The 23,812-nt window shown below is 40.1% G+C and overlaps 2 protein-coding genes across 16 annotated transcripts; both read right to left on the bottom strand.

Moving 5' to 3' along the window:
- Positions 1–244: 244 nt before the first annotated feature.
- On the bottom strand, positions 245–17,407 carry LOC119555489 (chloride channel protein 2). Of its 13 annotated transcripts, XM_037866918.1 has the most exons (17): positions 17,195–17,392; positions 14,452–15,247; positions 5,878–5,985; positions 5,477–5,642; positions 5,271–5,399; positions 4,276–4,409; positions 3,983–4,139; positions 3,702–3,912; positions 3,442–3,543; positions 3,100–3,334; positions 1,942–3,039; positions 1,809–1,853; positions 1,690–1,725; positions 1,268–1,537; positions 1,121–1,150; positions 809–1,042; positions 245–749 (listed from the first exon to the last, which is right to left on the bottom strand). In XM_037866918.1, exons 2-17 carry the CDS (start codon positions 14,632–14,634, stop codon positions 453–455), a joined length of 3,435 nt encoding a protein of 1,144 aa, XP_037722846.1. In that variant the 5' UTR covers positions 14,635–15,247; positions 17,195–17,392; the 3' UTR covers positions 245–452. The 13 variants fall into 13 exon arrangements, 12 of the variants coding, with proteins under 12 accessions (XP_037722846.1, XP_037722861.1, XP_037722830.1 ...); XM_037866933.1 differs by lacking the exon at positions 17,195–17,392 and having other exon boundaries at positions 5,477–5,661; positions 14,452–14,590; XM_037866902.1 differs by lacking the exons at positions 14,452–15,247; positions 17,195–17,392 and adding an exon at positions 9,412–9,877.
- A 2,074-nt stretch (positions 17,408–19,481) lies between these two features.
- On the bottom strand, positions 19,482–23,804 carry LOC119555556 (heterogeneous nuclear ribonucleoprotein H3). 3 transcript variants are annotated; one of them, XM_037867005.1, is made up of 7 exons: positions 23,655–23,803; positions 22,966–23,366; positions 22,263–22,394; positions 21,465–21,609; positions 20,863–21,008; positions 20,066–20,793; positions 19,482–20,000 (listed from the first exon to the last, which is right to left on the bottom strand). In XM_037867005.1, exons 2-7 carry the CDS (start codon positions 23,333–23,335, stop codon positions 19,713–19,715), a joined length of 1,809 nt encoding a protein of 602 aa, XP_037722933.1. In that variant the 5' UTR covers positions 23,336–23,366; positions 23,655–23,803; the 3' UTR covers positions 19,482–19,712. The 3 variants fall into 3 exon arrangements, 2 of the variants coding, with proteins under 2 accessions (XP_037722933.1, XP_037722942.1); XR_005219897.1 differs by lacking the exons at positions 19,482–20,000; positions 21,465–21,609 and having other exon boundaries at positions 20,655–20,793; positions 23,655–23,804; XM_037867014.1 differs by lacking the exons at positions 21,465–21,609; positions 22,966–23,366; positions 23,655–23,803 and having other exon boundaries at positions 22,263–22,370.
- Positions 23,805–23,812: the final 8 nt, after the last annotated feature.

The raw sequence follows: 23,812 nt of genomic DNA, 5'->3' as shown, positions 1-23,812 counted from the left end.
TGATTAATTTTAATGTAACACTTATATGTTCAATAGTTTTTATCCAATTTGTAGGTGCTGCCAGTAGAAAATATGTATAAACCTGTATTTAAAAATATTACGATTTCGAAACTGTGTTCATTTTCTATTGAGCATTTAATTTTCCACCATTCTATTGTTGTATTTCATACACGAAGCTAAGTTGCTGAAAATCAAAATAAAATTTCCATCAAATATATTCCAATAAATAAAAACAAACAGATCCTTCGTTGGTGACTTGATTTTCTTTTTTCAACTTAAATATAAATCACGATATCTTTGACATTATGAACTAACGAGATATAAATACATAATAACATTGATGACTAACTCGTGTAAGACGTAACTTATGATAGGTGTGTTTTAGTTGATCTTTACAAACATATTACGTATACGTATCGTATGTCCTATTCTGATTGGCCGATCATCTTGTTTCAAGCATGATTGCCGTTCTCTGTGGTTTTTGATTCCGCCGGTGGGTTATCCTGAGGCGGCATGGTGAGCGATACTGTGCCCTTATCCGTGTGCTTTATGTGCTCCATTTCGATGTCCGAGCAGTTCTCGGAGTTGGATAGAGCCGAGTCCATCGAGGTGACGGTCATGTCCACGGCCTTATCGCTAGTGTTCGTGGAGAGCAGGGGTTTCTCCACCGCCGGCTTGTCGTCGGCATCCTCATCTCGGGTGGGGGGCACAAAGCTATTGCTATTGATGTCCTCGATGGCCTTGCGCAACTATTATGAGGTTAGAGGTTATAAGATGATAATCTATAAGGTAACCCCATAAATCTTACTTCTTTGAGTCCCACCACGCCCACTAGCCTTCCGATCTTGGTCACATAGGCGTGGTTGATGCCCACCATCGAAAACAGCGAGTGAACCTTGAGTATGGAGGTGCGTTCCACCAGCTGAAAGGGCGAAGGGTCTATGTGCACATTGGCCTTCTGCAGATCGATGGGTTTTAACATCTCCTCGAGCTCCCATTGCTTTTGATCCTCCGGCGACATGTCGATGACACGTTCCCTGGGCTGAAAATATATTATAACAGAATAGTTATTATCCAAAAATAAGAAATCCTAAATGAACCCCATTTATTTTAGACATACCAGCTGTACTGACTTCGGCTTTTGAATGCTCTTGTTGGGTTAAGTTTAGATAATTAAGACAGAAAAAGAGTCGGTTATATTAGGTTTATGAGTAAGTGGTATGTAAGGCATTAAAAGTTAATGGAATTTTCTTATAGCTTCACCCACCTCCACGTCCATTTCGGGACCTTTTGTTTCATCCACATTTTCTATAGAATATCCCAGTTCGTTCGGTTCTTTTATTTCACATTTCGTTCGGGTAGGCGAACCATTTACTCCAACTTCAGTGGCAAACCGAATTTTCGTGCACCTTTTCGCCTTTTGAGGAGATCTATTTACATCTGTAACTTTGTTTGTTTTGAATTTAATACTCGGTGACTGGCTTGAACTATCCCCACTATTTGATAATGCTATATCCGTGCTATCCTTTTCCGCAGGCTTTATGTATAATATTTTAAGGTTCTGATTAAAATGTATTATAGTTGTGTTATATACGCTTTACATTTTTCTATCTACTCTAGTTCTACCTTTTGGTGATCCTATTTTTATAGCGATATAATACTTTCAGGACTCTGGTTGTAGATCCTTACCAATGTTGTTGCTTCCGTTGAAATAGGGTTTACTTGCTTGCAGATATTAGAGTGGGTTAAACACACATCTCACAGGAAAATGATTGTAATGAAGTGAAAGTTGTTCATGAGTTACTTACCAGCATAATTTGATCGGTAACAAAATCCCAATTACTTTGTGCAGACTTGAAAAGAGTGATTACATCTCCCAGTTTACTTAGGTAACCCCAAAGAACCAGCCCAATCCTTAGAAGGTATATAAGTTTCACTTACCAGCTGAACCTTTTTGGAAACGCCCGGAGTGCTGGGAGTTCGAGGCACCTCCACCTCGTTGTTGCTGGCGGCCGGGGAGAGGGAGCCTGTTTCCGGATCCGGCTGGACATCCTGGAGCGTTGTGGACTTCTTAAAGATGGCCTCGAAGGCGGAGCGAATGCGGAACTCGGAGTTTCCGGTGATTGTGGTGTAGGGTGTGATGCTAGGACTATGGGCCATGGGCTGGGCATAGGTCTTCAGGTTGAAGGAGTTGGTCTTCTTCAGGATGGACTTCCTGGGCGCCAGGGAACCATGCATGGTCTCCGCCCTCTTTTTGGGCGGCAGCATTTCGTCATTGGCAATCTGCCGCAAACTGAGAATATCCGGAGCAGGTAACACCTCAAATCTCGATGGTCGCCGCATCTTCAGCTCCACCTCCTGTTTCTTCTTCTCCTCCTCGAGTGCCCGCTCCTGGGCCTCCTTCTGCCACTTCTGTGCCACCTCCATTCGCTTCTCGCGTCCAATGTGCTTCTCGATCATCTTGATCAGCTCGTAACGCTGCACAGATCCCAGGAGGATCATGTTATCGGGACTGTCCACCAGTGGCAACGATCTCAGCGTCTTGTTCAGCTTGAGGACCTCTTTGAGCTTCTGATAGGAGATGCCATACCATATGTACTTCACGTCCCGCACCATAAAGTCCTCCACGAATATGCTGTACATCCCCGAACTGGAGGGCAAGAGATCGGGCAAGTACGGCAGCTTCTTAATCAATATAATACTGTCGTATATCGACGGTTGGAGCAGGGCCGCCACAGCATTGGCCACCAGCACGGCAATCATTACGGGTACCACATGCGTGATCTGGCCAGTCATCTCGAAAATGATCACGGCCACGGAGACCGTGTGGGTAACGGATCCGGAGAAGGCGGCTGCTCCGACGACAGCATAGCCTCCGGGCATGATGGGCGATAGTCGGCCACCGTAACGGACTCCATGGGGAAACGTCACCGCCATGAACTCGCCCACCAGCCGACCAAAGCCCGCTCCGATCTTGAAAACCGGAATAAACATGCCCGAAGGAACTGGTATCGTGGAGGCGATAATGGAGAACATGAACTGAAGGGATAAGATCAAATTGGTTAGTAATTGGGATTTCCAGAGACTCGCAGCACTCACCGTAAAGAGGGTGTAGATCACTAGGTTTCCAAACACGCTCGTGTAGCTGGTCATCCAGTGAGTCACTACGGCCGCCTGCTCCACGGTAAGATCATCGCGTGACCACGTGAAATTGCTAAAGAGCTGCGTGACCTGCTCATGGGTGCTCAGTTCGCCGGCCAGAAACTGACCAGTGCCCAGGGGAAACGATATGCTGGAGACCAACAGGGCAAGGAAACCAGGGTACAAGAAGCGACTGAAAAAAATAAATAATTTTAATTAATATTAGAAATAAAGAACAGTTTTTCAGTGATATATAAAACTATAAATGTACATATAAACCATCTGTTCTTAAGAACTCACTTCTTCTGCAGGAACTTGTTCATCCGCTTGTTAGATCTCATAAACAGGACATAACGCCGATGGACCCAAACGTAGGAGGCGCCACCCAATCCACAAACAAGACTTAAATGAAAAAAATAATACTATAAATATGTTATATATTCAACTAGAATTGAATGGTAAGAAAACTAAAGATTGTTTTTATTTAAAGATGTTTGCCAAAGCATTGATTCTTAGATCTGAGTGGTTATACTTATATATAGATAATGTAGATGACTTACCCAATCAAGGCGAAGACAAACAGCTCCTGGGGATCGAAGGGAAACTCGGTGGTGAAGTTCGTGAGGAACAGGGCCCGAACGGTATCCGCATTTTGGAACCAAACGGCCAGAAGTCGAAAGACAGTGGCGCCACAAACGGCGGCGAAGAAGCCACGCCAGTAGTTGCGCACCGCAAAGTAGGTGGTGGTGACCTCTATGCTGAAGAGCACACCTTTTGGGATTGGAGCACGTCAAGGGTCAGTGGTTAAGATCATAAATAAAGATGATAATAGATTACTTACCCCCCACGGGAGCCGCAAAACAGGCGCCCACACCCACGGCACAGGCGGCCGCCAGCATTTCAGAGTTTCGCGACTCATTCTCATATATGCCTTGGAATGATGTGACAAGTTTACTTAATAATTGTGCTACAATACTTGCTATATGTACGAAAGGACCCTAGGGAAACATACGGAGATACCATTTACATATACAGATGCGTTAACTGAATTCTTTGTTTATAGATTTTCCAAATTGCACTTGTTTTGCCGCCTCGGCGGTGTGCATGCAGTGTGAGATCAATTCTTATACTTACTTCCTTTCCTAATGGCATACCGCTGCCCAGAGTTGCCGTTAAACCAATTACCTTGGCCACTAGTGTCTTAAATGTGAGATACTCTTTCAATTGAACGCCGCGCAGTATGGTCTTCATTTCGGGTATACCGGAACCTAGACACAGTTTGGTTATGTTATGTAGATTTGCATTGATCATACTCGCAGTTATAGTTATATCTATGGCTAGGGGTTAGTATTTGCTGAGGTGTGCAGTTAGCAGAGTTGCTGGGAGTGTTAGTGGTTCGAGTATATAACATGTAGACACAATGGATTCACAGATTGGTGGTGCCAAGGGTGCTTGGAGTGGGCAGCTGCCAGAGTGCAGTGGTACTATGAGTACTTTTAAATCAAAATTAAGTAGGTAAGTGTACAAGAAAGAGAGTTCTGCTAAAAAACCCTAATAGTTCTTTGAGAGAGGTTGCTTGGGAAGAAGTCATATATGGGAAACAATCAAGATTCGTTCGTTTCCCTGGCCCTAATCAACCATAGAAGTAAAGTAAGTAAGCACAAAATTCATACAATTTCTACAATTTTGGAAAACCGACGTCAGCTTAAATGGAAGACTGCGACAATTTGAGGCAATTACTTAGTTATTCACTCAAGCGGGCTACTTTTAAGAAATATTCAACAAATAATCCACTACATTGGTTAGACTAGGGAAAAGACAGTTATTAAGAGGTAGTAATATAAAAGTATTATATTTGATAAGTGAGAGATCTATGGCAAAGAATAATCCACTCCATTGGTAAGACTAATTTAAAGACAGTTATTAAGAGGAAGTAATATATGATATGATAAGAAACCTGATCATATGTCTGGGGTGCTTTAGATCTATGATAAAAATGAACCTATTACATAAGTTAGACTAAGTAAAAGACAGTTATTTCGAGATGTATATGATATGTGTATCATAAGAAAAAGTGACATGTGTGAGATGTTATATATATATGTATGTATGATTACCCAGACGCTTACCTATACTTTGCGGTGCGATGAGATGGACAAAGCCGGCTGAGAATAATATCAAACAGACCGGCAGTGAGACCCAAGCTATGTACTGAACAAAAGGCTGTGACGTCAGATCGCGATACAGCCAAATTCGCGCTAGAGGAATATAGAATATATAAAGAAAAACAATGGGTACTAAAACGAGCTGGGGAATCGATTAATAGCACCATTACCGTTTGTACATATGGATATGCCCTTGTCCATGATGAATGAGAGCAGCGCCATTATGATGCCCAATAGCGCCAGGAAGACCCAATCCTCGCCCAGCCGGGCCACCGTGTGCCTCCAGATCCATGATGACACCCGCTTCGCCCGGGTCGAGTGTTTGCCTAGCAGTTCCTGAAAATATGTCCCAGCACTGCTGCTTTATAAACTGATACGTTCGGGAAGATCTTAACTACAAGATCTCAACTATAAGATGTACAACTCAAATTTACTAGGCATATTCCTCTGCATACCTTGAATATTTCGTTTTCTCGTTTAGTTTGCATTTTAATAAATCACAAGACCATTATAAACATTGTATTTTACGGAACTGGGTAGTCGCTGCTTTAAAGATTCTATTAAATTTTACCTTATTCCTTTGTTTATCTTCCTGCTTTCGTCGCTTTTCGAGTATTTTGAGCTTTCTGGCTTCATCCTTGGCAAATTCTCCTAGATCTTTGGTATAACGACCATACATCTGTGAAGAGAAACGGCAAATTAGTCAAGTCCTGAGCTTTAATAAATAATAACAATAATGTATGTTTTTCTAATTATATTTATGGTACACCAATGCATGTTTTCAAAACCAAACAAAGAAGCTTTTTGTGCTACCTGTGTTGAAAACAAACAATCACATTTGCCTTGAGCATTCTAGGCAAATGGCAAGAGAAAAAGAACTGATGACAGAGGTAGGAAGTGCACAGACAGATGCACTTGGAAAAAATACAGATGATACATTTAAAATACCTGTTTGTGTACCTAACTATATTTTTCAAGTTGCATTTAAAAAACAAACGTATAATTATATAAGTTTTAAAACTGAAGATTTTTCAAAAGTAATCGAATATTTACCGGTATCCAAGTGATACCTTTCGGCTAGAGACTTTGAAAAGTCTAGCAGCTGCAACTTTTTGTGTACAAAATCTTTAACATACGTCATTATTTGGGTCACGACAATTTTTCAGAAAGTGAAAATCAAGATTCATTTCGACATAAGTGAAATTTTATAAATTCCGATGCAGAATCTGACTTATTTGCGAATTGAAGGGCAGACCTTGTGGTGATTTGTTTTCTGTGTGTGCTTTGAGGGTCAATGCAAGAGGTTGTTCGTTGCAGACGAGGAAAATAAAATAAATAAATAAGAGGTATGTATAAATGTGGAAATAAAACGGCTAGTGAAGAATCTATATTAGAACAATGGTTTTCGTAGACAACTGGGCCCTAAGAAAATCCGAATTTATCTTAATTCATGTTTGTATAGTGCAGATTTTGAATATGATTTCTGTTTTTGAAGAATAACAAAATTAAAAACATGTAATTTCATATTTGAATTTATAACATTTAAATATTTTCATTCATATTTCGGATTTGAAATATGATTTATCTTTTGAGGGGTCTGTTAGTTGCATTCCAATATCCTAAAAGGATTTTTTAGAGGGAACAGTGGCGCGAATTCTTCAGGATATAAAGTGCCAACTTCAAGGTGGACAGCTGCGCGAATTCTTTAGGATGTGAACGATTAACTTCAGGGTGATTTGGTACTTTGAGGATCTCTCCCTGCAGTTATGACCATGAATACCCTGATGGACAGGTGGCTCGCGGGCCACTCACATAGTAGAAGGCCTCGATCTCGATCTCGATCTGGTTCTTGTCATCGCCGGGTGGATCGATCTCGATGGTCTGCTGGCGGTGCTGCTCCTTCTGCTTGGCAATGACCTCATCCCAGCGCTGGCGGACGGGCGTGGTGGCTGTGGAGGCTGTCGAGGATGTGGACTTGTGGGAGCGCTCCTCCTGGCGCTGATAGTCCTCGCGATTGATCAGCAGCTCCGGCTCGAAGGCGTATTCGCGAATGTACTCATCCTGGTGCGAGTGGCTGTTGTTAAACATGAAGCAAGCGATGTGCACACGAACGAGGTCCCGTACTCAGAATCACGATTACAACAATCGCAATCGTAATCAAAAGTCGAATACAAATCAGAATTCACAGTCACTTGGATCTGGGTGGCGGCCTTTGACATGCCCGCGGCTGTTGGCGAAATATTTGTGTCGCATCTTGTTCGCCAATTATTTTTAGTTTTTTTTTTCGGTTATCTTTCGGTTGCAGCAGTTCAGTACAGGTTTTTCGAATCGAATCGCAATGAAACGAATTGAATTTGTATCTCACTGCCAGACGTAATTAGAGGTGGACGCCACTGCCCTTGAGCCCCGTCTCGGAAACACGGCGATTGTAAAATGCATTGCCATTTATTTTTAACATTTTACACGGTGTACGTCGTGTGTTTCATATAAATTTGATTTATCGCTGCCGAAATCAGAAATCGGAAAAGCGGCACATAAATTAATTTATGCACTTTCCTATATATATTTTCCAATAACTATTTGCACTATTTTAATGATTTCCATTATCTATTGATTTTTGATCTTGATTCTCCGACGGCCACCGAGCGTTCTTGTATTGGCCTAAACTTTTTTGAAACTAAACTGACTTGTCGAGCTTTCGGCGCTCTGCGTGTGGAAAATTATTGAAATTTTCTTTTGGCTAGACGCTGCGCCAGGGTAGCACGCTGTGCCGATACTAAAAAAAAAACGGCCAACAGGAAAATGAAAAAATGGCTAAGAGATGTGTAAACAAAATATGAATCTCAAAAATTTGTTTTCGACTTATTCTCGTTCGGCAATCAAAGGCACATTCTTTTGGGTATTTCGAAATGGTTCATAAATTTAATTGCACGATAATGGATTATCAATTTGGGTTTTGATCTTCAAACAACAACATGTGGGTGATTTAAGTGCTGGGGAGTGTTTAAAATACGGGGTATACTAACTCTAATAATTCTCACCCACGAGTTCCCAATACGGTCACTCTTTTTCGCCACCCTACTACCTTTAGCAATGGAATATTTGTTGCTTTCTTTTAAATATAATAAACACTTTTCGTTATAATCGGATTAAAAATAGCTAATGTCTTCGCTTGTTTTGTCATTCGTCGTACACTGTTTTTGCATTGCTTTTACAAAGGCCCAGATGCGAATAGAAAGCGGAAAAATCGCCAGAGGCAACTAGCAGGAAAAGCGGCGAGCAAAAGCTTGGAAAACCATTCAGAAATCATAAAAAGTTTTTCTGTTGTGATCGATGGTTTCACGGCAGATGTACGAAACGGTTGTGACGAAAAATATGTACAAATAAAACATTGTTAACATAAAGAATAATAAACACTGTAAGCATGGCAATTTTCATTATAAAAAGTCCACAGTGCGGATGATTGATTTTTTATATGGTTGCAGTGATTTTTATCCACTTTTACAGCTTGTTAAAAATACATATGTAATTCCAAAGTTTTACGACTGACTCTACGTGATAAATGATAAAAATTTGGACGCTCTTTGCGTCATCAAAAATGGGTAATAATAATAAGAAAGTCGAATAATCAGACTTATTGGCAGTATAATCACGACGATTCGCAGACGTATGTTTATATGGATACGACACGATACGGCTGGAAATGTACATGAAATGTTGAATAATGTTCAATTTACTTTCGTAATACAATTGAATTGAATAGCTTTTTGAAAATTTGGAATAAGGTTTTCCAAGTTGGGGACTGTATTATGAATTTTAATATTAAACGAAAAGCTACCCGTTGTTAAATCTTATGAAGAAAAACTTCTTAATAGTGCTTGAAAAGCTAATAAACAGCCTATTTACGAAAATCCCAGCTATATTTTTTTAACTAAATGACTATTAGTTTAACCTCTGCTGTATATGGCCTATAAGAAACGCATGCAAGTTCCCGGGACAGATATACAGATAAGAGTTTTTTGCCTAGAGTTAGCAAACAAAAGATTGTTTGTCCCCCAACAATACTGTATTTCAGATCCCTTGGTATACCCATATGTATGCTTACAAGAGTATCGATGTATCCGATGGGATCATCCTCGTCCGAGGAGTCCGAATCCCGGGCATTTTCGGCGGGCGGCGGACACGGGTAGAAGGCGTGCGACTTGATCTTGGGCTGCCGCTGCACGTGACGCAGCTCCTCCTCCATGGACATGGCACTGTTCCGCCGCTTGCGCAACTGGCAAATGAACTTCTCGAAGTCCGCCCACTCCGAGTCCACCAGCTCGACGTTCTCCTCGCCAAACTCTTCATCGTGTATGATTCTCTCGACTTTCTGATTACTCCGATCGCGATTGCGATCGCGTTGCCTATCGCCGAAATAAACCATACTGGGGTGTTGTCAGTTCGAATGGGTTTTTAATGGGTTTATAGTCGCAGCAGTTCTACGCGATCGATGGCGCACTATCAAAGATGGGACCGATACGGTTTCGTCACATCCATGGCACAGATATCGCTCATTTCCCGTATTTGAAATCCGTTTGCGAAATAAGGAGGTAAATACTATAACTAGATTTTCAGCTGCGTGTGAGCCGAGCCAAGTCTTGAATCCAACTGAATAGTGTCATGAGGATAGACCGCTCCGGTCCCGCTTAAACTCAAGATTCCATTAAATTTAGTACACAGACACCGACGCACTCGTCTGGTCTTCGAGCAGTCTCAAGTTTGCGGACGCCCGTCGCCAGATATACAGACATAGTTCCCATGTATCTCATCTCATGTATAACCAGTCACTCTCGAGCGGTCAAAGTTTGCGTGTAAACATCAATAGAATTTCATAAATTTAATAATCTGTGGTCTGGTCAACGGCGAAAAAGTGAAAATGCCAGCACTTGGATGACACGAAGTGCGGTGCACAGTGGGCTAAGTCTTATATTCCAGGCTTTATCAATAATTCCAAAAATTTTTTTATATTTCCTTGACTTTCATTTATTAGGGAGTTAACAATTTTATTATTAGATAATAGGTTGGTGGGCTTTTAAATTCTCTTGAAATTTTGATACCGATCAACCCACTGTGACGGATCACTTAAGCCGCATAAATTGCGATTACTTGCTTTAATAGTCTCAATGTGTAGACTAGGCATTGGGTCACATGTCTTGGAGCATCTGTTGGATTTATCACATTTAAGTGTACCGGTTCTTTTAGTCCGTCTGCACTGTTTTAGATGTCATTATTGTCTTAGTCAATCTACAAGTTCTACCCCTAATTCGCGATAATGGTAACCCTAAGTGGGTATAGATTGTTAGACCGTGTGTAAGCGGAGTACTCAGGTCATAATCTAGCACTTTCATAACATTCAGGGAAATTGATATAGGTATAAGCATTTAAGAGAGACCAATTTAAAGAGAGTGAAAGCTTTATCACGATCTGTCACCCTCTGTTAGATATCGGCGCTCTGCTTGGCAATTAAGCAGTGTAGGACAAAAATCGAGCATTACGTGTCTGTTAAGTTAAACTCTACTTGATCATTTGATATATGAACTTGATTTCCAAGGAGAAGCTTCATACAAAAATTTATGTAATCAGTTCACAACTTAAGAGTTAAGTTACGAAAGTATTATTTTAATATTATAATACAGATGTTGAAGCGCAAGAAATCTTCCGGGTTCTCTTGGAAAAACCCTTACACCGATCCTTAAAGAAGTGGTTCCCGAAGATGCACTTCACTGATATAAATACTTTGCCTGTGCTGTATAAATATCAATGGCTGTTTGTTAATTCATCCAATGAAAGAGCTAAGTACCACCATAAATAAATTTAACAGCTTAGGTAAAACTTCAAAAAATTTGCCATCACATGATACCCCTAAGTTCATAAAGAATAATTCCAAGAAGTTAAAAACATTTTTCATACTCCATTGAATACTTCTTTATAATAATTTTTCCTTAATATAAGTTCTTTCTTCGGCACACGCAGTTACAGAGATACGTGGTGATATGATAATTTACTTACTTTTTTGTGAAGCGACATTTTCGAACTCATATGATAGAAATTAGCAGGCTTGCGATAAAACAAAGTGATCTTGGCTAAAACTGTGTGGCGACTGGAGAGCCAGCATCTCAAATGGTGCTAGAAACACCTTCCGAGCCGCAAAACCGCGATAAGGGTCCAAGTAACAACAACACCTGAAGCAAGGTGAAAAAATGTAAAGGATGGGGTACAAAAGCTACCGAACTTAATTAAAAATTGAATGAAATCTTTGAATAAATATCGTGCTTTGCATCTACATAGGTATAGGTATATATTCTGACCATATTCTCGCGTATCCATGGGGAAAAGATAAACACGAGGCGCGTGAACGCAAATACCATGCTATAAAGAAATATAATTTTAGCTAAATTACTTTATGATCCGCACAAGAAAACATATCTCTATGGCCCATTAAAAACATAATTTATAAAGCAAAAGCATTGCGAAGCCAAATAAATAGTTTTATTTTTGGCGATCTTTAAACGGTTAACTAAATAGAGGTAATTGTTGATAATGTTAAATTTTGATGGATGGTTCAATATAGAGCCGATAAGAACCCGTCAAATCCAAGTGGATAATACTTCCTTTCAACGTATCAGGTAATCAATCGATCAGCAATTCATTGCCTGCAGTATAATAAATTTAAAGTTACCACTTAAACAAGTACTATACACTTGTTTCCATCTCTGATCTTTAATTGCAGGTTCGAGCGAGTGTTTTTAAATTACCCCATGTCAAAAGATAAGATCACCTATTTAAACGGTATTCAGGATTTTAGTTAAGTTAAACATATGGGGGTTCTCTACATTCATTGCTGCAATTATCTCAAGGTGCTAATTACAGTGTCTCAACAAAGTTGAAATGAAATTGGTTTGCGTTGGATTTATCTGGAGAGTAGGAAAACCTCATCAATAAACATTTGGGCGGAGGGTACATTTACATGAATACGATAAAACCTTTTGTTTGACTCGTGGGAGCTTTAAGTCTTCCCAACATGGCACAAAATGCCTACACATTATCCTCAAGCTCAATATAATCTCATTCGTATGTTGAGCAACATGTGTCATAGCACATGAAAAAAATTAAAAAAATATATAAGCAAATAAAATAAAAACAAGCAAATAGTCACATGTTAATCACATGAGCGGAAAAAGTAAAACAAGAAACATGTGTGTAAAGGCGTAACGAATTTAATTATACCCTTACCGAAAATCTCTTTGCTTTGAGAAATTATAAGTATTATAAACAACATTCCTTAGGATGAGATCGTTTTATATTAAACTCAGTGACTCATATACCTTTATAATATTTCAACTACCGTATATTCTTTATTTATAAGGGTGTTTCGAGATCAGTGGCTAGCCCAAGAATTATATTTAATCAACTTGGCAGCTGGAACTAATACAATTATAATCGAGTAATCCCCCGAGTTAATGCCACCAACTGTGACAAGGTTGGAATTGCCAAATCTAAGCGCCATACCGACGTGTTTATGTAAATAAAAATACAGTAGACGGCAATTTATTATCAACTCGGGATTTCCAGCCAACCAATTACGATAAAAAAAAATTAATAACAAACAGGCTGGATCGTTGTAGGCGTTCTAATGCAAACACAATTGTGGGCTTTAAATAGATAAATGTATTTTCCTATTAGCACGGGTATTTACGGCTCTGTTAATAATCGAATATTTATTTTGGTATTTTGTAGAGCATTCGTTTGGGTGTTACCCCACTTAATAGATTAGCTTTTGACGCTACTTTCGGAAATTGCTGCGATAATATTAACAAAAGTTTATGCTCATGAATCCGATTGACATTGTAAAACAATCAATCAATTCTCGATCAATAAATTTTTCGTGATAACTGGTAAATTTTCACGCCACCCCCAATAAACTATATGAACTGAATTTATAACTTGAGAACGAGTGGTATGTGTTATGAATCACAGTAAATTTGAACAGGCGTTGGAAATTATCTTATTTTTTTAGAAAGTAAGAAGAATGTGTAACATTATAATTTTTTTAAATGAGTAATCATTTTTGTACACTACCAATGGTATACCAAAACTCATAAATTTAATTCTTTGCTTCTATATATGTATAGTAAAATTGCGGAAATATGTTTATGATACCTATTGTTTAGCATTGAAATTGCCTTTGATCATCCAGAAATAAAACACTATTGACCACTTAATGAGTCTAACCGCAAACAAACATGTCAATAAGAAAGTGAATTTAAAACCTCGATACGGTATGGAATGACGTATGCCTATACTGAGATCGAATGAAAATGATATCCACCTTTAGTAAAATTAACTAGTTATATAATCATGAATGATGACAATTGGAATTCTCACTAATGGCTCATAATATCCGTTGTAGGTCTTGATTACGAAATCGATCTCAACCTTTTAAATCTGTGTGGGACTATCATGATCATCAGGCTATGGCCTTGAAAAGCTACTATTTATTCTTATTCGAACCAATTGATTTATAATAGATGATATAATTAGATGAGTTATTAAGAAAGTGTAGAGAGTAAAGTTAAGGTGCCTTTTACAAATATTTTTTCTAATTTGAATTAGTTGTTGTATAGAAGTTATATTATTATGCACTGAAGAATGGGACCAAAAATTAGAGCTCTTTTTTAAAAAAGAATAGAGTTTACAGCATTAAATGTTTTTTTACAACGATTATTAGTTATGATTCATTATAAAAAATGTATTTAAAATTTTAATTAATTAATTAACTAAATTCAAGAATTGCACCCTCTCTAGCACCTTATTCTAATGGACCGATAAACCATCTCCAACTTCACTTACCAGCGTGTGGTAAATCGAATCAATTGATTTATAACAATGAATATTTGAAGAAACTTGTAATAACTGATCTATTAAGAAAAAAAAATGGACCAAGAATTGTTGTTTTGGTTAAAAAGAATAGAGTATGTAGTATAGAATATTAGTTATGATAAAAAAAATGTATTTAAAATTTTAATTAATTGATTGAATTGAATGGCACCCTTTCTATCACCTTATTCTAATGGACCGGATAACCTTCCCCAACTTCACTTACCAGCGTGTGGTGGTAGCCCAGCCCACCCTCCTCCTCATCCCCGCCATCCGGCAGAGGACTCCTGTCGTGGTGGTGGCCCAGGGAGGAGGCGTTGGAGTAGGTGCGCAGGGGCAGCAGGCGGGCTGAGGGGCTGTGTGGCGACGGGGCGATGAGCAGCTGACCTCCGTTCCTGGTCGCCTTCATCTTGGGACGGGAGTGATGTGTGCGACTCGGAAGTGAATTTTCTCGGCGAACACAGAGGGCAGATGGCAGACAATGCGAGTGCAGGGCAGGAATTGCATTCGTCACTTGTGCATGTGTATACGGGATTTATGAAAGCAAATTCCTTGGGCTCATTTGTGCATTAAATTCAATTATCTGCACCACGACGACGAAGTCACAAGACCCACTTCCTTTCAATGGCCAGCAGCAGTTCAGTGGAGTGGAGTTGATCCGCCGATGTGGCTGCCTCCAAAGATTATTTATGAATATTCTGCTGGTTTCTTACCAGCTGCCGGTGGAGTGCACACAACTGCCTGGGAAACTGCTACTGATACCGATTCCGATTCGGCGTTATCTGTGAGATCACTTTTTACTTGTGTCTACTCCGTTGGCCGAATCCGGCTGGCGATAAGGCAGTGCTTAAGAGGTTCGTATGTGCCCCGAGCGGACATTTCAAGTGGCACACTTGAGTGTGTGAAGGCTTAATTAACACCGGCAAAAGCGACGACCCCGAATGAAAGGCTCAATCGGGAAAATGTATTACACTTTAATTATCCTCCTATCAAAGGGAATGTTGCCAAGTCGTGTCGGCAATCTGCAACGAATCGAAAATTGCCAGAATAAATATGAAATATAAACAAATCTGTGGTATCGTATCGGCTAATGAATTTAGCATGGGAGCATGTGTGCCTAACGAGCTGTGCAAGCATCTCGACTGATAAGTGGCGCAAAAATTAGTAAAATACGATAATAACAGGTGTACAGCAAGGTAAATACAGCGGTTAATTCAAAGAGGCAAGATATGGCAGTTCCTAACTTTGATATACTTCTTATATGTTCAATAGATCTGCTAGATCTTTTTTTTACAAGTTTTCCAAACAGAACCGGTGACACAACAAAACCCAGTGATAAGGAAATTAAATATTTTTCCTAATAAACCCATTGCTACATTTAATCTCATCGATAGTGAAATAAAATGTATACCAAACCTATGTATACCACCTATTGGGTGGAATTTCAATGTTTGTTTTGATTCCGACTGTACGATAGACCCCATATAGCCTTATCATTGGCGCAACCTGACATCAAATACTATGGCAATGTGCAGGAGCCATTCTACCGTAAAGTGGATTATGGCGGAATAATTTATGATGGTATTATTTTCTTTAGATGCCTAGCTTCTATGACCAACTTTTAGAATTCAAAAGATTTATTACATTATTTTAATCTCTAGTCACTATTATGGCGCCTGTTTTGGCAAATTTATGGGCTTGCGAATTCGTATTGCCCGAACGATCGATGGTCTCTTTGGGATCTCAGATGGGGCCCTTAAAACCCGAATGGCAAGTAAAAAGTGGATTTATCAGGCCGCGGCACAGATTTTGCTTTTACTTATTAAGCGAAAAACATTTAAATAACTTTACATATACATTCGGTTGTTTTCCTTTTCTTTACTTTGCTTTATATTGCTCTGCTAAAAACCAGATGATATTCATGACGAATTTAAATGGGTCTCAAATCATTTTATAGCTTTGTGATTTCTGTATTCGATTTGCTCGTGGTAAACCAATTAGGGTTGTGATTTTGCTTTTAGAGCTTATTAATGAAGTAAATGCTCGGAATTCCGTTGGAACACTTTTATGAGGAAGTGATTCGTACACACTTTTTTACTGAATTTTCAAACACATTTCAATAATGCTCCACATAGCTAACATACTTTAATAATGGCAAATCTGAGTCAGGCCATTACGGCACTGATTTCGCAAAGCACTTGAAAAATATATAAACATGAGTGCACATATTTGTTCTAGCCGATAAGAGGAAACCTTATACTCTTTATGGGGAAGACGAATCTTGTTAAAAGCGGAATGGAACAGCGCCCCAGATTGCCTGCTCGAGTTTTGGAATACTTTTTAATGGGTTTTTAAGCCAGGCCCTTAACTTAATCTGCCAAGAATTACCATCTATAAGTAAGCACACTTTAGATACACAAATGCACTCGTTGCTGGGGACTAAAAATATATCAAAGAAAATATTCTTTCAAAACAGTGCAAAAAAAAACTCAAAGCTTGCCAAAAATATATCAAAAATAATTTTTGCAAACACAACAAAGTAATACGCTAAACAACAAAATGATTGTACTATATTATTATACTTTTTGGTACCCTCATATCACCGAAATAATCCGCACTTCTGGGGGATCTACACATACGGAGCTTGTAAACTTTTTTGTCACAATATTTGCATACTGTTATATGTATATCTTTACTGTAGTAACGCGGTCTTATGTACTCGTTATAAAATCAATTAAAAAAGCGACGCAAAGATGCAAAACAAAAACGTCACGAATGCGAATGAGAATTCAGTATCAGAATAATGAGAACACAGACACCGCTTTTCGCGCTCCACCTGCTCACACCTGTGGCGCGTGTTTGGCTGTTTTAGTTATTGTTGTTATGAGGGGCGATCGGATCGGATCGATGTGGTTCCATTTCGCATACCAAGTGGGAAGAAGACTTGGGATCGGATCGATTGCACTCACTTTGGATGTGATATCTGATGGATGTCTCACCGAAACTCGGAACCGAATCGCGTATCACAGCCAAGCAATTAGCGTTGGGCGATATTAGTCGAGTCGCCGGAACAGAATAATATATTGTATGGTATTGTATTGTATTGGGGAATTATTGGAGAGCTGCTACCGCTGTCAACGCGACCGCTTCGCGCTCTGGCATTGACTGGCGTCGTCGTCGTCGTCGTCGCCACTGCTCATTCTCGCTGGATCTGAATAGGTGGTGTTGGTTTTGGGCTGGAGCCACTGCCACTGCTTATCACCCGCAGTCGCGGTCTCGGTCTCGGCCAAGATTAATGACGTCCATATAGTTACAGAGTAGTATTTCCATATTCGCTCGCTCTCATCGATCAGCTGACTGACTGACTGGCCATAGGCAATACTATATCACATCCGAACCCTGTTCTGATTATCCCCAAAACGATTTCCTTAATTTGCTGGAAAATTTGCCTATCGTTAGGCACGCTAACGCTACCAAAATCCAAAAAAAAGAGAGTAGAAACGGTAGCTCGTTGCGATTCCGATTCCGATTCGAAACGCTTATCTAAAACTAGCTCTTTATGGGCCCAAATAAAAATCTGAGTGTGTGAGTCTAGGTATTTGACTTTCGGCCCGTTTATGAATGGGATTTGTGGAGTATCATAAAAAGTCTTCAAGATGGGGCACACCTTGAGCAAATATCTCTTAAAAATATAATAAAACTCGGGATCAGAAAGTGTGGAGCACAAAGTCCTTGGCGTATCTTAAGTATTTCCAAGCTATGAGAAACTTTTCTGGTAATACCGTGACACTAAATGGATTATCCTACCAATTTGCATTTTAACCCACTTTAAAATCTCTAGAGATTTCTATGAAACCGCAAATCAGGGGAATTTTGTAAAAAACACGAAATAATCAAACTCGTCTGACTTGTTCTTTTTTTCGCTGTAATCCGAAAATTCTACTTTTATTGAGCCGGCATCTGTGCGCTTGTTGCGTAAAATGGAAATCTGCCTCGCAATAAACAAATCATCGAGCGTGGTTGATCCATTAGCACCTGGTATATATATAGTATTTGTAGTGGCGACTATAGAAGGGTGAAAATTATGACGGGAATGTACGAAAATACACAGTAACATTTAAAACTGAAGTTTTTGAATAGAAGCGATAAAATACAATACAGTAAGTCAATATTTTTTGCGAGTACTCTCAGATTAAATTTTAATAAGCTGGCAAAACCCATTATTTTACCAGCAAAAAAGAGAGCGCTTTTTGCTTGAAAAATTACCTAATTATAGCTGGAATTGTTTTATTTGTATCTCGAATTGGCAGGTTTTTTTGTTACCGACACGCGCATCAAGGCCTATCAAATAGATACAAGTGATTAGCATGATATCATTTCTGTATCTTAAAAGGAAAAAAGCCATCGTTAAGTAAACATTTATCGCAAAAAGAAAAGCTGTGTCGCAAGCGCCTGTCAAGAAGCTGAAGTAACTTTGAAGCTGCCGTCGGTCGAAAACCCCTTTCGAGTATAAGTATATTTAAATACGTTTTCCTTTATTTTACGAGATCTCATAACCCACCGCCTGGCAAATTCCTCGGTTCTACGTAATACGTTATCTATTTTCAGCACTCATTTTATTGGTACAATTATAAGAAATGATCACTGGATCAAAATAGACATACGAATTTATTGACAGGTTGCTATCTCTCGCTACAGAGATACTGAACTGTCAACGGTGTCTTAAGGAAAGTGAAAAGTTCATACGACTTTGGTCCGTAAGATATATTTAAATGGAACCCCAAGCTGAAAATGTACCCCAGTAATTCTGGTGATATTTAAATTTAAAGTGGGGATAAAAACTTACAAATCCTATCTTATACAACTCAAGTAAAAAACAAACTTGTAATTATTAGGTAAATAAAAAATTACATCAATTTTGAACCCACATTTTCTATTGATGTGGAAAAACATGCTCAATCGTTACATGTGTTGCGCTATTGCTAGATAAGCAAATGTTTATGCAATTCCCAACTCACTCTTGTATTTACATTGTCAATTGATGTTTACTGAAATGGTATAATCAAATGTTTTCCAGCAGCTGTGCACTTATAGGACCGTTCACATTTTCCTCTTCCATATACAAGCCACATCATTATGAGGAAATAAACACGCAGCGTATTTCGTTTTCATGTAAAAACAAAAGTTTATTTTAGAAAAAACCTAAATTTATAATTGAAACTTAAATAGTATGATTGAAATTTCTAGAGAATAAAGTACTTAAACGAAAGTGTGCTCTTTATTCTGGATGTTACATTGGCTTACAATCAGAAAAATGGTTTCCTAAGTCTGACCAATCAATTGTCTCTGTCAGAATTCTGTTCGGTAGTTAAGTGTTTACGTGGTTGTAAGAGTGCCTTAGCGGTTTATAGTTTCAGCTTCATCATAATAATATATGAAATACTTGCGTCTACATTAATTTCAATGTAATCAAACTATGGAAGAGCTCTAGATGCGTCGCGAGAAGTTGCCGCCCCCGTTGCCGCCGCCATTGTTTCCCATTCCGCCGCCGCCGTTACCACCACCGTTTCCGCCGCCATTGTTTCCATTGGGGCCACCCCGGGTCTTTCCGTCGTAGAAGAGCTCAATGTAGCGGGAGCCCATCTGCTCTCTGTGGCGCTTCATGGCCACCTGGGAGTCCTCGTAGGTGTCGAAGTAGGCATCAGCAGTTCCGCTGTGCAGACCCTTCTTGTTGTAGTTGATGCGCACATTGGCGGGTCGAATGGGTTCGAAGAACTAAAAGTTTATAAAGTTTCCTATTAATAAGTACTATATAAGAAGTTGATCTATTCAGAACCCACCTTAAATACGTCGTTTTCGAAGGAAGTGTACGGAAGTCCCCGCATATGGATTGTATAGTGATCGGCATCGTTGCCCCGTCCTCCGCCGATGGGTCCGAAGTTGCCACCGCCTCCGATGGAGTTGCCACCGCCAAAGTTGGAGCCATTGTTGAATCCACCGCCGCCACCGCCGTTGTTGCCGCCAAAGTTGCCATTGCCGCCGTTGCCCATGTTGTTTCCTCCTCCAAAGTTGCCAAAGCCGGAGTTTCCAAAGTTGCCGCTGTTGTTGTTATTGCGGCCACCGCCGATCGGGCCAAAGTTGCCCCCGCCAGACGACGAGCCAAAGTTGCCGCCATTATTGAAGCCTCCGCCGTTGTTGCCGCCAAAATTGGAGCCGCCATTGTTGCCGAAATTATTGCCACCTCCTGGAGAATTGAAGTTGTTGCCACTGTTGAAGCCACCGCCGCCGTTATTGTTCCCGCCGAAATTTCCGCCCCCGTTGTTGCCAAAGTTTCCAAAGTTGCCGCCGTTACCGCCATCGTTGTTTCCAAAGTTACCGGAGTTTCCACCGCCGCCATTGTTGCCGCCACCAAAGTTGCCGAAATTGCTGGGTCCAGAGTTATTTCCGAAATTTCCACTGTTTCCACCCTGGTTGTTGCCAAAGTTACCCGAGTTCATCAGGCTTGGCAGATTGTTGAAGCCCAGCATGTTGTTGGCGCCAACACCGAAGTTTCCATTGTTGCCCCAGTCTTGGAATGGAAAAATTGGCATTAAAACATTAGTTTAGATTATTTATAATATCTTTTATTTATACTTACCATTGCGTCCTCCTCCAAAGTCATTGCCACCGCGATTGGCTCCGCGATCACGTATATCATAGGGCCCCGGGCGTCCTCCGACACCACCGCCGGCGCCTGTGGCCCTTTTCATTTCAGCAATTGAGCTGCGGAAAATCTCAATATACCTACATGGATAAGAGCAGAAAACAATTATATTATAAGAGATGTACTTAAAATACGCTAGGGTCGGTGGCGTTTATTTTTTATGTTTTACTGTTACATATCACGAAATAAAATAATTAAAAATCAGTTATATAAATCTAATGAAAATAACTCTGTGTTCTTGGTTTGATTATTATGTTAGAGTGAGCACATGCTGGCGCTTAAAGAAATATTAAGAGCCCCACCAGACCCGTAGCTATAGGTAATTGTTGCTAAATGGTTTCTCAGTGACTGAAATAGAAATTATTTATGATAAGAGTAATTTTTTTTTATTATACATATTTATTTGTGAATAATCTATGGAAAATTGGTGTTGTATTTTCACTTGTGTGTTTCAACAAGTTTGCAATCGATTACCACTTAATGTTTTTTAATTTCAGCTGTTTGGTTGTAGAAGATATGATGAATTAGAAACCCACCTGTGCCCAATTTTTTCCCGATTTCGGCCCAAGGCTTGCTCAGTGTCGTCCTGGCTTTCGAACTGAACAAAAGCTTCCCCAGTTGCACGACCCCTTCTGTCCATAACAAAAAGTATGCCCTCCCGATCCGTTTTGATTTCCAACCCTGCCCATGACGATAACCAACAAAGATTTATACAAATATATAGATTTCATATATATACATTATGCAAGATTAAGCTTAGATAGAGAAACAGAAATACAGAGGTTGATAAGTGTTATAGTTTGGTTCCTGCATCGCAGGCTTCAGCAAATCAGTTGCTTAAATAAAAAAGGGTCTTGCAGTCGCAGCACGAACTGCAAGCAAGATGGGAAATGTTGCAATCGAGATGCCCGGACCACAAGTTATTACAAAACTTAGCTCCTGTAACTCGTAGACGTTGAAAGAAGCTCAGTTAAAAGGAGGGGGTAAATAATGATCGTGAATTTAACCAGGTAAACTGGGTTACATATGTGACCAATGAATTAATGATTTATCGGACCTGCGGACGTGACCGCGTCAACGTTCAGCCGTTGACTGTGGAAGGAGCTGCGTGGGGACCGCCGAGTACCCATTACACACAAATGCAAGGGCCTGCAATTTTAGCCCGAAAATATGTTTTGTTGAAGCGCATGTGTAATTGATATGAAAAGTGTAGATGAAGGGGGACCGTAGGCCATATCTCAACGAAGTGCAAAAAGAAAATACATGCGGTCAACCACTGTCTTTGCTCCATGTTCCTATTAAAGTGGAAAAAGGGACAGAGCAGGGGCACTCACCAGAGAAGAACTCCTCGATTTGCTGTTCGGTGACGGCATAGGGCAGACCCCGGAGCTTTACAACGAAGGCAGTGCCGTGCCCGCTGATCTTACGCATGGCTTCCTTTGCCTCCTTCGGTGTGGCGGTGAAAACTAAAGGAAGGAATATAAATAAGTTTGTTACTAGAGTTGAAGGTAGAGTATTGCAGAAGCAATCTTACAAATGCAATGGGCTACATTCATAGCTTGTTACTAATCACAGCTGATAGCCCTTGGCAGTACCTATATATATTAATAATTATTAACATCTGATTAGAAATAAAGATAATAACAACGTGTATAACCACAAAATAAATGATTAAGAATGAAAGAAACCTACATACAACACAATAATAGCTCTAAAACAAATTTTTAGGTTATTTTTTCAAGACCCGGCAAAATATCTTAATAATCAAAGTGCAGTTTTGTGAAAATATCTTTAAATAAGTTAACAAAAAATGTGTTCTAATGTATAAACTAGTAATTTCTGCGTCTGTATTATGTATTAGATGGAAAGGCCAATGAACCCATGAGAGTAGTTGATCTAATTAATCTCCTGCATATGACAAAACTATGCACAAACTCCAACGAGCTTATTAAAAGACTAAGTATATGATATAGGCCTATAGTTGGCTGCCTTGGCTAAGACCTAGGTACAGTCAACCCCCGTGGGAACCAAACCAACCCTCAATGTAGCGATGGCCCATGCTGGCCTTGTTCAGCTTGCGCGCCTCCTCGACGTCCTCCTGGCTGGCCACCTCCACGTAGGCCTCGCCGGTGTTCTTGCCGTCGACGCGACTGGTGACCAGATGGATGCCCGCCGAGCCATTGGTGACGTTGACGTTCTCCAGGAAGTCGAGGATCTCCTTGTGCGTGGCGGACCAGGGAAGACCGCGCAGCCGGACGAACTTGGGGCTCTCGCCGACATTCTCGATCTTGACGTTGCCATCGCCGTCGAACTGGTCGTCGTCATCCTGCTGCTGGCTGCTGTCGTCATTGAAGTTTTCGCCATTTCCCTGCTGGCCGTAGTTGAACTGCACGTCTGCGTTGGCCATTTTTTTTTTCGTTCGCTCGCTCGCTCTTTGTCTGCAAATTGTTACAAACCGGATGTATCAGTTGTCGGAAGTGGTTGTGGAAAGAGTTTATTCGATCGGTTTACTAGTTCCGAGTAGTATAAACTATTAATTCGGAAAATGCGCTTTTTCAGCCGGTGATTTTTCTCTTCTCAACTGCGACGCTTGCTGCCTTTTTTTTGCACCGCGTACGCCATTTTGATTTCTAGTCACCCCCAAAACGCGCATGGCATTTTGCAGGGCTCGTACGTAATGTCTACGTTTGCAAATGAGGCACGTGAAGGCGGCTCGTTTGGTTTACCTTTTTCTGTACTGCAGCAACTTGCTATTTATTCTGTTTGCATTAATTAAATCGGCTATTCACGCGATTTTTTCAGAGAGTTTCCTCTTTTTTTTTGTAGAGAGCACCAGTGTGGTCGCACAGTTGGCGAATAATAATACCATCCGGTTCTGGGAAAT

The sequence above is a fragment of the Drosophila subpulchrella genome, chromosome 3R (genome assembly GCF_014743375.2).
Source record: "Drosophila subpulchrella strain 33 F10 #4 breed RU33 chromosome 3R, RU_Dsub_v1.1 Primary Assembly, whole genome shotgun sequence".
NCBI lineage: Eukaryota > Metazoa > Arthropoda > Insecta > Diptera > Drosophilidae > Drosophila > Drosophila subpulchrella.
Note: the sequence above shows the minus strand (reverse complement) of the source record. Positions and strands in the feature narration are given on the sequence as shown.

Coding starts and splice junctions, on each gene's coding strand:
- LOC119555556 (XM_037867005.1), bottom strand. CDS start 23,335: ATGGCCAACGCAGACGTGCAGTTCAACTACGGCCAGCAGGGAAATGGC. Junction 21,610..22,262: donor AATCGAGGAGTTCTTCTCTG/GTGAGTGCCCCT, acceptor CGTCATGGGCAG/GGTTGGAAATCAAAACGGAT. Junction 20,001..20,065: donor TCGAAAACGACGTATTTAAG/GTGGGTTCTGAA, acceptor ATAAACTTTTAG/TTCTTCGAACCCATTCGACC.
- LOC119555489 (XM_037866902.1), bottom strand. CDS start 9,732: ATGGTTTATTTCGGCGATAGGCAACGCGATCGCAATCGCGATCGGAGT. Junction 5,643..5,877: donor AAGATAAACAAAGGAATAAG/GTAAAATTTAAT, acceptor ACATATTTTCAG/GAACTGCTAGGCAAACACTC. Junction 1,854..1,941: donor TTTCCAAAAAGGTTCAGCTG/GTAAGTGAAACT, acceptor ACTCTTTTCAAG/TCTGCACAAAGTAATTGGGA.